The sequence below is a fragment of the Cynara cardunculus genome (assembly GCF_001531365.2).
Source record: "Cynara cardunculus var. scolymus isolate 2C chromosome LG 5, CcrdV1, whole genome shotgun sequence".
NCBI lineage: Eukaryota > Viridiplantae > Streptophyta > Magnoliopsida > Asterales > Asteraceae > Cynara > Cynara cardunculus.
In genome coordinates, this window is record NC_037532.1 from 33,047,108 (window position 1) to 33,062,864 (window position 15,757).

The following is a 15,757-nucleotide window of genomic DNA, read 5'->3' on the forward strand; positions in this document are numbered from 1 at the left end:
AATATGGATAGTGACCAGACAAATTACACAATATATAACAATGAGTATCGTATATGTAAAATAAAATTCGAACCAACAATATTTCATACTTTCAACTAAATACCTTATAAAAATCAAAGTAATCTGAACAAACCAAAAAGTTACAGTAAGATAAAAAAGGACTTAATTGAATTAATAGAAAAACTAACTTGAAAAAAACTAACAATTGAAGCGTAATCGAGATTTGAAAAACAATGGTTGGTGATGTAAGTAGAACCGATTCAAACCAATAACTCAACATCAAGGAGACAAAAGTAGCAAGGTCTTTTAGGGTTTTCTCTTTTGACTATGAAGTCATTTGATGGATGTCGATGATGGTAATGACGATAAAGGCGGGAAATCTCAAACTTTGCACAATTCTAGGAAGATAAGTAAATGATACAAGATGATTGCGTAAATGAACGAAGTTTAAAGAAACTCCCATTTACATATTTCCAATTCTACTATTGTCTATAGTGTTACCTTTTTAATAGATAAAAGGGTGTTCCTTTAATTCTTATTTTTATTTAACATATCTTCGGTCACATTCATGATAAATATATATATATATATATATATATATATATATATATGTATGTATATGGTTGAGTTTTGGTAAGAAAAAAAGTTAAGGTGAGAAGTATAAGAAGATATCTTCATCATTGGATACACATTAGAATGAGATGCACCGAGACGCACTACATCAATCCCCGTATCAAACACAATTCATGAGTGAGTTTGAGATTAAAGTTGATCAAAAGTCCAGATCTCTTCTTACGCCTCTCACCTTAACTATCTTTCTCATGCGATCCTTGACCAATAAATAAATAAATAAATAAATAAATATATATATATATATATATATATATATATTTATATAGGGGCTGGTTCAAATACTAACCAAAACTATTGTGCAAACTATGTTAACCCGATCTTGATCGTTCATTTCTCATCAAACGGTCCTTATTAAACGAGACTATAAAAATAATCATTTAATTAATATATTAATTAAGATGCCTATGAACAACGGTTCAGAGGGTACTTTTGTAAAAACATCGCATGAACACGATGAACATTTATATGAACACGGTGAATGTTCATGGACATTACATGGATATGAACACCATGAACACCGTGAACATCGGTTTACCTCATGATCAATTAGAGGGATTTTAAAAGATTTGTAACTCCCAAATAATTATAGGGAGTTACATAAAGGTTAAATTACAAAATGACCATTGTATTCAATTTATAAGTTACATTTAAACATAAAGTAAAGAAAGAATGTGATTGGTTGATGTTGGTTAGTAGAGTTGACACAAAAAAATGGGTTAGTATTTGAACCACCCTCTATATATATATATATATGCATGAATTAATTTGTTAATATTTCAGCTATGGTGATACAAATAGGTATTTTGATATAAATGAAGGTTGATAAAATTGTGTTAAGTGCAAATGAATGAACTATATTCTTAATGGAACCCAACTCTGTTTTATTTTAATACAAGAAAGATTTCGTAACCTTGAGCATCGATCATTGGTAATTGATTTTGTTATTAACTAGTGTTTGACATCGTGCGTTGCGCGATGACAATAATTTTTTTTAAAATTTATTGAAATTAGCTAAATGAGTCGATGATCACATTTAAATATTAAACTAATAAGAATCAACATTACCTTTGATATATGAATCTAACTTATCATTATTGGTTGTTCTTTTAATATTATATATATATATATATATATATATATATAATTATTAAGTCTTATATATCATCTTTTATTATATCAAACTTTGTGATTGGTTCAAAATCATAAAAAAAAAAGAAATATGTGAAAATATTGATTATAATCATGAGGTGTATTAAGAGAATTATTTTACCATAATACATATCAATTTATCTTCTACATATATTCTCATAAAATATTTATATTCACCAAGCAATAATTGTGTTGTTATTTACATTGATATAATTATTGAATATTTTTGCAATTTGCTTATATTAGTTCATGATATACTCATTTGTAACATTGGTCAAAAACTTAATTGAAACCACTTTTTTCCTACATACGATTGCATAAAATAAAAATAATAGCTAATATTATGACCATTCTAGATATATAAGAGTCTGATTGATTTGTTATTTTTTCATTGACTTGTTCAAGCTTTTTAGATTTGTTTTAGACAGTTCATAGTTTGGTTTATTTATAAAAAAATCCTGAAAATAGAGGTTTTAATAAAATTGTGTAAAATAAAAGATATGTATTATATTGAATTTCGTATTTTAAATATAGGAATGGAAAGTCTTTTACATATATCAAATATTTTAAAAATAAAAAATCTAAGAAAAAAATTGGTTTCTAATGTTAGAGGATAACACCTCATTATGTTTGGTTTCTTCTTTAAGAATTAAAAATATTAGAAAATAATTTCCAAGCTCAATGCTAAAAAAAGAAAAAAAAAATCACAATAGACCAATTAACATCAACAAAAACAAAAACTCATATCATATTTGTTTTCATGAATGACTCCTCAAATCAACAAAAAAAATAAAACACATCCACAAAAACTGAATAAAGAAGAAGAATTGGGAGATTAAAATAGATTATTATGCTAAACAATGTTACCTTATTTCATCAAAGATTCATATGCCACTTCATTCACACAAAAAAAATCATATGCCTACATAATTCCAACTTTAGTGTGAATTCTCCGACTAAAAGACGAAATACTATACTTACTTAAGTAAAAACTCATATTATGATTAGTCTTATTGAATGACGCCTCAAATCAACAAAAATGCAAATCACCCCCACAAAATTATAACTGAATAGAGCAAAAGAATTGAGAGATTCATATGTTTGTATAATTCCAATTTTAGTGTGAATATCTCCAATTAAAAGACGAAAATACTATACTTACATTAACAAAAACCCATATCATATTTCTCTTATTGAATGACGCCTCAAATAAACAAAAATGCAAATCACCTCAATAACTGAATAGAGAGGAAGAATTGAGAGGGTTTTTTTTCTATCCAATGTTACACTATTTCTTTGAGGATTCATATGTCACTTTATCCCACAAAAACTCCATATGTCTACATAATTCCAATTTTAATGTGAATATCTCCGAATATAAAAAGAAATATTATACTTACATTAGCAAAAACCCATACTATGATTTGTCTTATTGAATGACACCTCAAATCAACAGAATTGCAAATCGCATCCACAAATTTATAACTGAATAGAGAGGAAGAATTGAGAGATTAATAGAGAGATTATCATAGAGGTGTACTACAAAATTATACATGAATAGAGAGAAAGAATTGAAAGATTAATATAGAAGTTATCATAGAGATGAACCACAAACTTATACATGAAATAACCAAGGCACCCCGAGAGAAAAAAGGAGGAAGAAAGTGAAGAAGAAAGAAGAGAGGAAGAGAAAGAGAGAAAAAAAACAGAGAAAGGGGAAGAGATGAAGAGAGAGAAGAAGAGGGGGAGAAAGAGAAAGAAAGAGAAACCGACCACAAGGGAAGGGCCCAGTTAAGCCAAGACCGGGAAAAACAACGGGGGACACCACATGGGCAGGAGAAGGGGCCTAAAAAAGGCACACCCTAGACCGCACCAAGAAAACCAGGAGAGCAAAGGAGCTCACACAAACAGACAAAACAACACAAAAGAAACGGACGGCTAAGGAAGGTTCGCCCCCACCCGAGCGCGTTTTTTGTCTTGCTTTTTAGCGTTTAAGTGTTTTTTCTTGATTTGGAGGGGTCACCCCCCTCTCTATCAAAAAACTTATACATGAATAGAGATGAAGAATTTAGAGATTATTACAGAGGTGTACCATAAAGAGAAGATGAAAAATTATAACCGAATAGAGAGAAATAATGAGAGTTAAAAGAATACTTATTAGAGGGAACATGAATAGGTTGAAACAACCTAATTAAAGGATCTTAAATGTGAATATGAAACATAAAAACAAATATTAAAGTAGGAGAAGCTTGAGAAAAGAAAAATAAAGATAAAACATTTTCTTGTTTTGAGAAAAGGCCACATCATTGCATGTGGTTTCTTCTTTAATATATATATAGATTAGTCGGTGAGTATTTATTGAAAAAGACAATTAATTATGAAACTATCAAAAGTTAATCAATTGAATACGATAATACGACTGTCTTCACCAAAACAACTACTCTACTATTTAGAAGCAGAAATCAGATCTACGTACATCATATATCATGCAAAGCTGATTTGATTTGACTACTCTACTCTTTAGATATATAAAACGTATCTACATAACAAATCAGAACTCGTTTTATTTGATTACTCTACTGCCCTTTAAAAGTAAAGATTAAATCTGTATACATCTTATCCTAAAACAACAATATTTGATTTGAGGAATTTAACCTTTAAAGGTAAAAATCATATGTATATACATGTTATTGCTTTGGTTTGGTATGGTAAAGAAAAAGAAGTCCATCCAAAAGCATCAAAATCCCTTCACAATCACAATATTGACCAAGTCATAGGTAACATGTTGCATGAAAAGTTGAAAACTAAAAACAAAGGCTTAAATGAAAGCTTCATTCAATTCAAGATCCTCATTTAACATTCTCTTCTTCTTCTTCTTCTTTTCTCTCTCTCTAGATCTCTCTCTCTCTCTCTCTCTAGCTTTCTCTCTCTCTCTCTCTCCATCTCCATATCCAACACTCTTCTTCTCTAACTCCATTAATAAGCATCAAAACAACACACACTTGCATGCCATTTTTAGATCCTTCATGATTCTGAATCTTTGTTATGTCTAGTTGTTATGGATACTCTCTTTAGGCTTGTCAGCCTCCAAAAACAGCCCTCCCACCACCACCACCACCACCACCATCCTCTGACCAACTCCACCAGCAGAACCAATTCAAACAGTTCTAAATCATCCAACCACCATACAACCACTCCACCATTTCACTTTAACTACCAACAAGAAGAAGATCAAGAAGAATGCTTCAACTTTTTCATGGATGAAGAAGATTTCTCTTCTTCTTCCTCACGGCACCACCACCATAACCAGTACTACTCTTCTCAACAAACACCTTTCCACCACCAGTCTTCTAATACGCCAACTCCGACCACTAGCACCACCGCCACTCCGCCACCGTTGTCCCACTATGGCGCCTTTTCTTCTTCTGAACACCAACAGTCTTCTGATCCCAATATCAACTACTCTTACTCGCCGGCACGTGATGTCACCATGGAGTTTTCGAATTCTTTCACCGTCAACAGCTGGGCTTCCGACGTGCTTTTGGAGGCTGCACGTGCCGTGGCGGAGAAAAATAGCGGGAGGTTGCAGCAGCTGCTGTGGATGCTTAACGAGCTGAGCTCGCCGTATGGAGACGTTGATCAGAAGCTATCGTCTTATTTTCTTCAGGCGCTTTTTAGTCGTATGACGGATTCCGGCGACCGGTCTTACCGGACTTTATTATCGGCGTCGGATAAAATGTGCTCGTTTGAGTCAACGAGGAAACTGGTGTTGAAGTTTCAAGAAGTCAGCCCTTGGACGACGTTTGGACACGTGGCGTGCAATGCTGCCATCATGGAGGCGTTCGACGGCGAGAGCAAATTGCATATAGTAGATGTAAGCAACACTTACTGTACCCAATGGCCGACTTTGCTTGAAGCCATTGCAACACGCACCGATGAAACACCACATCTCCGTCTTACCACGGTTGTCGCCACCAAATTGGGCGGTGGCGCCACCGTTTCCGGCAGCGCAGTGCAAAAGGTTATGAGAGAGATCGGAAATCGGATGGAAAAATTCGCCAGATTAATGGGTGTTCCTTTCAAATTCCATGTAATACATCACACCGGAGATTTATCGGAATTGAATTTGAGCCAATTGGGTCTCCAAGATGATGAAGCTCTTGCTATTAACTTGAACGGCACGTTACGTTCCGTCAGCAATCATCGGAGAGATTATTTGATATCGACGTTCCGGAGTTTGAACCCCAAAATCATCACAATCGTTGACGAAGAAGCTGATTTAGAAGTGGGTACCGATGGGTTTGAATTCGTGAGAGGGTTTCAAGAATGTTTACGATGGTTTAGGGTTTACTTCGAAGCTCTCGATCAGAGTTTTCCAAAAACAAGTAACGAACGGCTGATGCTGGAAAGGGCTGCGGGACGAGCGGTGATGGATTTGATAGCATGCTCACCGGCGGAGTCCATGGAGCGGCGGGAGACGGCGGCTCGGTGGTCAAGTAGGCTCCATGCAAGTGGATTTGGTCCGGTTTCTTACAGCGATGAAGTGTGCGATGATGTTCGAGCTCTGCTAAGAAGGTATAGGGAAGGGTGGTCGATGAATCCGTCGGAAGCGGCGGCCGGAATATTCTTGACGTGGAAAGAAACGCCGGTGGTGTGGGCTAGTGCATGGAAGCCGATATGATTGTGACTTCCACTAAAAGCAAGAAAGAAAAAGAAAAGAGAAAAAGCTGATGGTGGCACGTGCATGGGATGATGTGTTTTTATTTTTATCTTTTCACTTTTTTTTTTGGGAGAACTGAAAATTTGGGAATTTTCTTTTTTATTACTATTTTTTAGAGGTTGAAGAATGGGGTTTGACTTTTGATTCAAATAGCAAGCGAAGGCAAAAATATTCTCATTAATATTTTCTTTATGGATTTTATTTTATTTGGTTGTGATTTTATTAATTAGTAATAAATGCATTAATCCTATTTTACGTTTAATTCCTATTTATAAATTTGAGACATTATTTGAAGTATTTTATTAGACTTTTGACCCAACGAAAACGACCCATGAATCGAATAAATTAAATAAATCAATTAATTTGTATTATAAAAATTAAAAACAACTACCAAATTTTCAATAAATTAATTAAATAAAAAAATGGATTAGGTCCAAATAAAATGGAGTTGGTAAGTGCGTGAGATCATTAAGACTCAGCTAATCCACTAATTAATTAATCCTCAACTAATTAATAAAACCAAATATTATTTTCTCAATTTAAATAAATTATTTTGGAAATGGAATCTTGGATTATTTGTAAAAATCTGAGTAAGCCCATTGGACTTTCTAATTTCCATGTTTCGGCCCAAAGGTCCATTCGGCCCATAAACATGGGGATCGGATCGCTTATGTTCATTTCTTTTTATGATGACGTCATAATTACATATTTATGAAGTCATCGCGAAATAAAAATATAAAAACTGGGTTGATTTAAAATTATTTTATTCCCAAAAAAATGGAAGAATTAGTTTGTGATATAGACCTGTAAACGAACTGAACGAAGGCTTGTTCATGTTCGCTTGTTTAACTTAACCGAACAAACGAACGGTAAACGAACGAAAATCTTTGTGTTCGTGTTCGTTTGTTTAGAAATCAGGTGTGTTCGTGTTCGTTTATGTTCATTCGTTAACATGCTAAACGAACGTAAACAAATGAGCATAAACGAACGGGCTAAATGAACATAAACGAACGGGCTAAACGAACATAAATATTATTTGAATTCAAAGTAAATAAACAAAAGATTATATATTAAAGTTAATATACAAACGAACGTTTACGAATATAAATGAACGAACGAGACTCTTGTTCTTGTTCGTTCGTTTAACTAAAAAAAATTGTTCATGTCCGTTCATTTATTAAATAAACAAACATAAATAAACTTCCCGCCGAACGGTTCACGAACAGTTCGTTGAACGTTCGGTTCGTTTACTGCCCTAGATACATTAGTTATTCAAGAAATTGAAAAATGTGAAAAAAACAGTGTTTCGAGTTCCGACCTATATAATCTGGAATCTTATGTATTTTATGTTTTATCTGACATATCTAATCTGTTCATTTTATTATTTGTATTAATAAATTCTTTTTTTCATGTAAATTCATTGTCATAGTATAAAGCAATTTACATAATATTTTTTTATCATATAACATGATGCAGACGAAAGATCGTGTGAGGAAAAAAGTTATCGTGAGATGCGTAAGAAAATATTTAAACCCTTGATCACTTTTAATCTCATGCCCACCTATGAATTACATTTTAGAAAAAAAAAATTGATTCGATTGTACCTTATTAGTATTAACATTCAATTAGAATTAATTAAATGATATAGATCTCTTCTTACATTTTTAATCATAATTTTTTTTTAACTGGAATACAACCCATATAATACAACTATTATATTTAATAAATAGATTTGTGGCTACATCAATAACATTTGTTGACGTGGTTTTAATTTAATGATGACATAAATAATGAGAGAAAATATATGATGTCCCTTTAATCGTAGTGACACCAAAAGGAACCCAATGTCCCTACAAAAGAGATATGGAAATTTTGGTAGTGGGAACAACTTTTAATGGTATAAAAAGAGCATATGTACAAATGGGTACTTATACTTTGTGCCCATGTTCGATTTATCTGTTAAAGTTTTCGATATATCAGTTAGACCACTAAACTTCACTTTCTATCACAAACGATTGTCATTTCAATTACCATGAGACGTAATTCAACTACTAAGATCTTGAATTTGGTCACGAGAGTTCATAGTTCAGATATTCTCATGATCATCTGATTGTTAACTTTAGGACCTGTTGGATTAGACAAGGTATGTATAAAGCAGATTTGGATACCGTGACTAAAAAAAAAACCATTTCACCTTTTTTTCTTATAAAAATGGGTTTATCATGTCATAGTAGAAACTTTAAAGAAGATCTTCAAAGTTAGAATACTAATGAATATATTAAATTTGAATAAGGGGTAGTTTATCCAAACGCTTACCCGTTAAGCATTTATCGGTAAGAATCAACATTTTTACTTGACTTATTAGGTGAGATTTTAGTCCATCAAAATCGGCATCGTAAGCAATAATTTACCCGGTAACTGTTAACAGGGTAAGACTCGCCACCTTCATTTACCGAGTAAGATTCTCGGTCCTTGCCATCTTTCTTACCGGATAAAATTCTACACTCAACATAATTGGCTTTATAAGAAACATAGAATGTCTAGTGTTCTAACAGAATACTTTATTTTTTTTGACCGGTTAAAAACAAAAGAGAGTACAGGTTAAAAACAATACATGGGAGAATTACACCACTCTATCCAACTATTCGCCATAACATCTTTCGGCACCCTGTTTTTAAACCAGAAAAAAGAATACGCCTGAAGCTGGCCTGCAATAAAGTAGCCATCATCTAAGAAGGGACTGAGAAAGTTTTGCGGTTGCGCAAGTTCCAAATAATCTAGAAGAATCTATACACCACTCCAATAAACGCCTTCTTACACAAAAAGTTCCCAGCCACCTCCGAGCAACGGTCAAGAAGATTATCAATCAAATTCACCTGTCCTATGTCCACTTTCCACCATTTGCACAAATCCTTTAGCAATTTGCCGAGATATCGAGATATTATAGAACTTAAATTCATATGATCAACTTATAAAACATCATATATAAAAGTGGTACATTAGGTTTATATAACTTTTTTTTGGATGTTTTAACAAGTTTTTAGGACGCTTTTAAAGTAAAGTGTTATATTAGCTATTTTATAGGATACTTTTGATAAGTGCCTTATAAGCTCATTTTTTATAGAACGTTTGTGTTTATAAAACACTTTTTCAATTAGTGTCATATAAAATAGCTAATACGAAAATTTAATTTAGAAGTGTCCTAAAAAACTTGTGAAAACATTTAAAAATGTACCATAAAAATATTTTAATACTTTTACATATGACGCTTTTTGATTTGCTCATATAAACTTAAGTCTTATAAAATATTTTATCAGGACGTTTAAACATTTCGAGCATCCTATAAAAACCAATTTTTGTTGTAGTGCTCATTCCTTACCATGTTCATCCGGTAAAGTAAGGGGTCATTTACCAAATGCTTTTCTTGGTAAGTGTTTACCAAGTTATATTACCTACTAATGAATATGGCAAGTACCAAAAATCTTACCCAGTAAGAGCGAAGACATTAACCGAGAATCTTATCCGGTAAGTGAAGGCAATGACTCTTACCCCGTTAGCGCTTACCAGTTAAATTTTTGCATATGATGTCGTTTTAATGGACTAAAATCTTACCCGATAAGGTAAGTGATATGCTGAATTTAAGCGGTAAACGCTTACCGAGTAAATGATTGGGTAAACGACCCATTAGTGTCTCGTTAAGTGCTTACCAGGTAAACATTTGGTAAACAACCCCTTATCCCATAAGATACAGTACAAGCGTGATGTATATATAAGCATTTGGTAAACAACTCATAATCCCACAAGACATACTACAAACGTGATGTATTCACTACATGTGGTCATTGAAGTACTAATGGAAACGAATTAAGCTATGAAACTATTATGAATAAAAGGGTAAAAACGCAAACCAATAGTCTATAGAAAAGTAAAGAACCGTACCTGATCGTCAACCAATATAAGTGCGGTTTTTACTCACATAATGAGATCTTAATTGTTCCATCTTAGCCTAGGTGAACATGAGATGATGCTAAAATGGACACTTATTATGCAAATTTGAAGGTTGGATGTCTAATTCATCGTAACTTGAAGGGCGGTAATGAAACTAAGTCAAAGTATAAGGACCAATTTGTAAATACAAAAAGTAACCAAATGTTGATGAGACCTGCCCCCCCTCCAACTTCAGCAATGCCCCACTTTAACCCCCTCTTTTTCATATCCTTTCAATTGCTTCTGGCTTACCCTGCATGTGTTGGCCCATAAGCTTAAACTTTTACTTTTTTATACCTTTTGACATTTTTTTAAAATGTATCTGAATATGACCCCATTGTCCCCTATTGCTCCTATTTTTAAATTCCTTAACATTCAATAAAAAGGATTTGTTATTAGCAAAAATACATTTTTACCCTTTAGCAGTTTAGCTGTTTTCTTGATCAGTTTAATATTTTGACCTGATCGTAATCAGATAACTAAGTGGTACGGAGGTGGTTTGATGGGTACTACCAGATAATGCACCGTATTGTTATTTCCGCCTTTATTACCTTCGCACTTGTCAAAAATATATTTAGTTCAATTATTTGTCGGCCATTCAAGAACGAGCTTTGTTCTAGAAAAGACTTTACCTGCAAAGCTGCTGAGATTAAAACATCCTTCATGATTCAAAAATAATGTGGGAAAAGGTAAAGGTGCTTTTCGGGTATAATTACTTTTTCATAACGTGTTTCTTTCAAAAGTGACGTTTAATTGTGAAAGACAATGAAGAAGATGTGTACTTTTGATAATAATATTGGCATGGAAAAGTTTCTACCTGGTCTACCGAAATGCCCCTTTTAGTTTGAAGCTGAATAAGTTACCACCCAAAAAACGTTTTTACTTTTAGAAGCATGTTTCTGTTCCAAAACGACAAAATACTAACTGCACATGTCCATCGATACAGTCTTGAATATAGTGGAAGACAGACTTGATATAGAACGTCAAAAGTATGGAATCAAATATTACATTTAGCGATACTGAATATCAGAAAGTATATGAATTTGTATAATATTAGAAGAGTACTCGCGCAATACAGCGAGACACATCTCGATTTTAATGTTCTATTTTATTATTTGTCTCTGTCGATGTTATAATACGATTTTATGTGTTTTTTGAAGATATCATAAAATTTTGAAAAAAATTATATCAATGTTAATATCAAATCAATTATTTAAAAGTTCTCATTTTTTTATATAGTTTCTTTAAAAAATTATAATTTAATTTAAGCTTAATTATAAAAAAATATTTTATTTTTGGTTTAATATTATAAATTTTATAAAGATAATAATTAAGTATTCTGTTATAATTCAATGATTATTCTAATTATATTTTAGATTTTTTATATTTAAAATGAGATGTTTATCATGTATTTGATTATGTTTATTTGCAGTTAATTACACAAATTCAGATATGGAGCTTTAATAAGTTGTACTTACGTACAATTTACTTGCAATCTTGAGTTTTAAGTAATATGCATTAATAAACAGTACTTTGCGTATAAAAAGTGGTTTTCAAGAGTTTTTGTCAAATGTTTTATAATATAGTATAGATACATTGATAAAAAAATATTTGAATAAAAAATTAACTGCTTAAAAGAAATGAGGGTTTGTTTAGGTATATGTTTTAGTTCATGAAATTAACGTCAATATGTTGTTTGTATGTGTTTGTGATAGTGTGAACCGTCAATCAAAATCAACACTATATCACTCTTTTTGTAAAAGTAATGGCCAAATGCATTTGTTCAACTGATTAAAGGGTCGGTTTGATAGATTTTGAATTATTAGGTGTAGAAAATGATTAATAATTTTTATAACGTAAAACTGAAATTATTGTTTAATGATTTAATGTTGAATGAAATATGACTGTTTGATAAATATTCTAAACTGATATAAATTCATTTCAGTAAGAGAACGGATACGACATATATTCAAATGGGTTCCTACTCGTGAGTCGAACATCGATCTTGACTCAATATATGTGTGTAGTTGAGTTTTCTGTCCTTTTAGTTCACATATTCAACAACGATGTTCTAGGCCAAGAAAAATAATTGCTTGAGGTGATGAATGAGGTTATTAAATAAATATGCATTGGAAAGTGGTTACTGAAGTATCAAATAACTGTTGCATTCAATCTAACCAACATTATCTCTTCATTGTTGTCGTCACTGCTGCCGCCAATTAATATTAATATCCCAACACTGATCAGAGCCTCTGTAGTAGAGACGACAGGTTCTCTTCCCCATCACACTAACCACCAACCCCAATAAACCACCACTGCCCACTGCCATGCTACTGCTATAGTCGTTACAGCCGCCAGCCACTCCCACTCCACTCAATTACTGCCAACCAAACATCAAACACGCATTAATAGAATTTGATTTCCTTTACGTGTAGAATTTATGCGTTGCCCTAGAAGCCTATTTTATAACTGTATCTATCTCTATTTATATTGAACTTGATGTTCTTAATAGTGATAAATAAAAAACAGTTATTATTATAACTGAATCATCTATCTTTACTTATTATGGGATTGTCACAAAATCAGACAGTATGACAATCAAAAATCTGTTGATGATATACTAACTATATATTCAAATTATTGACCATATAAACTACATCGTTTTCATTTAACGTTACTAACTATAATAAATGGTTAACATACGTAAAGAATACGTCAATCAATCTAACTATTAGTAGCTGTTTCTTGTAAACAATTCATTATTCAAAAGAAAAACTTCAAAAAAGCCCAATGATTGACGAACATTCTCATTTTAAATAATTAAATTCTTAAACTTTATTTTTAACTGAATAAATTATTGAACTTTCTCATTTTGAATAATTAAGTCATTGGACTTCTTTTTCTAAATAAATAAGGTATCAAACTTTTAGAAAATTAGTTAACTACACCAATTTAAAACATTCATAGCTGATTGTAAGTATTTTTTTTGGGTTAAAATGATGTAAATAATCAATTTTTGAAAATTCAGTATTTTTTTTATTAAAAAAAGTTCATAAAATTTAAGGACGAAAAAATTCGTTGGTTTTTTTTTTGGGTACCTTTCTCTTATTTAAGAACGTCTTTTGCTCCAAAAAAGAAAAACAACAAAACGTTAAAAGTCTCCAAATAATTTATGTTTAATACATTATTATATTTGGATATGGTCTTATGATATATTATTTAAACTGGTCAAAACAAATTAACAGTCTAACTTTATATGTAATCCAACACCATCACAAGGGATATATATATATATATATATATATATATATATATATATATATATGATACTTGTGCAATGTAGCGAGATACATCTTTCGTTTAATATTTCGTTTTATTTTTTGTCTATTGATATAATATGATTTATGTGGCATTGAGAAAGATAATGTTTTATTTTGAATAAAAATAAATTTGAAAAAATATATCGATATTAATATCAAATTAATTATTTAAAAGTTCTTGTTTTTTATTTAATTTATTATTTATTATAATTTAATCTAGATCAAATAGTGAAGTAATTTAGTTTTGGCTTAACAATAAATTTATTTATAAAGATAATGATTCTGTTAGAACTCGATAATTATCTTAATTATATTTTATATTTTTTATATTTTAAAATGAGATGTTTATTCTCTATTTGATTGTGTTTATCCGTAGTTAGTTACACGAATTCAAACATGAAGCTTTAATAAGTTGTACTTGTGCATAATTTACTTATAATCTTGAATTTTAAGTAATATACATCAATATACAATACTTCCTGCATAAAAAATGGTTTTTAAGAGTTTTTGTTTAAAGCTTTATAATATAGTATATATATATATATATATATATATATATATATATTATAATAGAAGTAGTAGTTTAGATTCTATTTTGGTGGATTTTTATGTTTTTTTCCATCCAAACCACCCAATTATTGGTGTCAATTTTTTATAACTCAAAATACATACAAGATTAAATTGGTGACCATTTTTATATTATTTATTTTTGTTTATTAGCTATGGTTTATTTTGGTTGGCTTATAAGGATAAAGCCATCACATTTTTTTAATATCATCTCTAACAATAATGTATAGGGGCAGAACATAAGTTTTCCAACCGTAAGGGTCGGACCTGATATATTATATATTTTAAAAAATATAAAAAAAATAAACTATTTAAAGTTAAAACGTAGTAAAACTCTAAAACTAAATGTCAAATAAGAAAATGTCAAACATCGCTAATCAAAATGGAACTCGTCGATCTTTTGCGGCTTTGAAGTCCTCCACGATTTTCTTGAGCGTTTGTGTTGTAGTGTCACATACATGAACAAGTCCAAAGAAACGTTTTATAATGAAGCCCTTTTTATCAACAAATCTCAAAACAATAGATATTTGCTCTTTATGAGACTTATCCCGTGCTTTGTCAACAAGTAAACAAAACCTTCGACCACCAATCGCCTCACAAATCATTTGTCTCGCCTTATTTGATATAAGATTCAAACTTTCTTTTTGAATCAACGGTGATGTCTATGATGCATATCTGGGAGCACGAAAAAATAACTCTTTAAGCTCGGTGCTAAACTCACCAAGTGCATCCAACATTTCAAAGGCTCATTGGCTTGAAAGTATTAATAGTTGTAGCCTCTAAATGCAACCGCTTGAAAGGCTCATTGACTCAAGTATTAATAGTTTAAACCCATCAAAGTATCAAAAAATTTCAAACAAATTTGAACCTAATCATTAATCAAACAATTACAAACAATAGCATCTTAAAACTTGAATAGAAATATAGAATTAAAAAAACCTTGTGATTTAGAGGCTGTAATTGGATTATTTGATGAAGATGAAGTTAAAATCATAGGGATTCCACTTGCATTTGGATTTGGTTCTTCATTTTGCTCTTCCATGGAGAGTGGAGGGAGGATAGATCAACAGGTCTATAATTTCAATATTGGATATTGGAGATTGTAATTTTGTTCATAAGTTGCTCGCGTAAGTTTGTCGGCCGAGATGGTCATGTGGGCATGTGGCGATGAAGAATCAACAACTTTAAACTTTAGTGGACTATGGGACCAGATTAAAAAAATTGGGCTGGATTAAAAGCTTACTGGACTCCAATATGGGACCAGATTAATATATATATATATATATATATATATATATAGAGGAGCGATCAAATGAAAACCACTCCAATTTGTAAAAACCGTAAAAACTACTCTCATTCGTCGATTTCATTGTTTAATCTT

General features: G+C 31.4%; 1 protein-coding gene across 1 annotated transcript; it reads left to right on the plus strand.

Moving 5' to 3' along the window:
• The first annotated feature begins 4,840 nt into the window (after positions 1-4,840).
• Positions 4,841-6,587, plus strand: LOC112513669 (protein SHORT-ROOT). The gene has a single exon (XM_025120008.1). The coding sequence runs from the start codon at positions 4,841-4,843 to the stop codon at positions 6,461-6,463; it is 1,623 nt and encodes a 540-aa protein (XP_024975776.1). The 3' UTR covers positions 6,464-6,587.
• Positions 6,588-15,757: the final 9,170 nt, after the last annotated feature.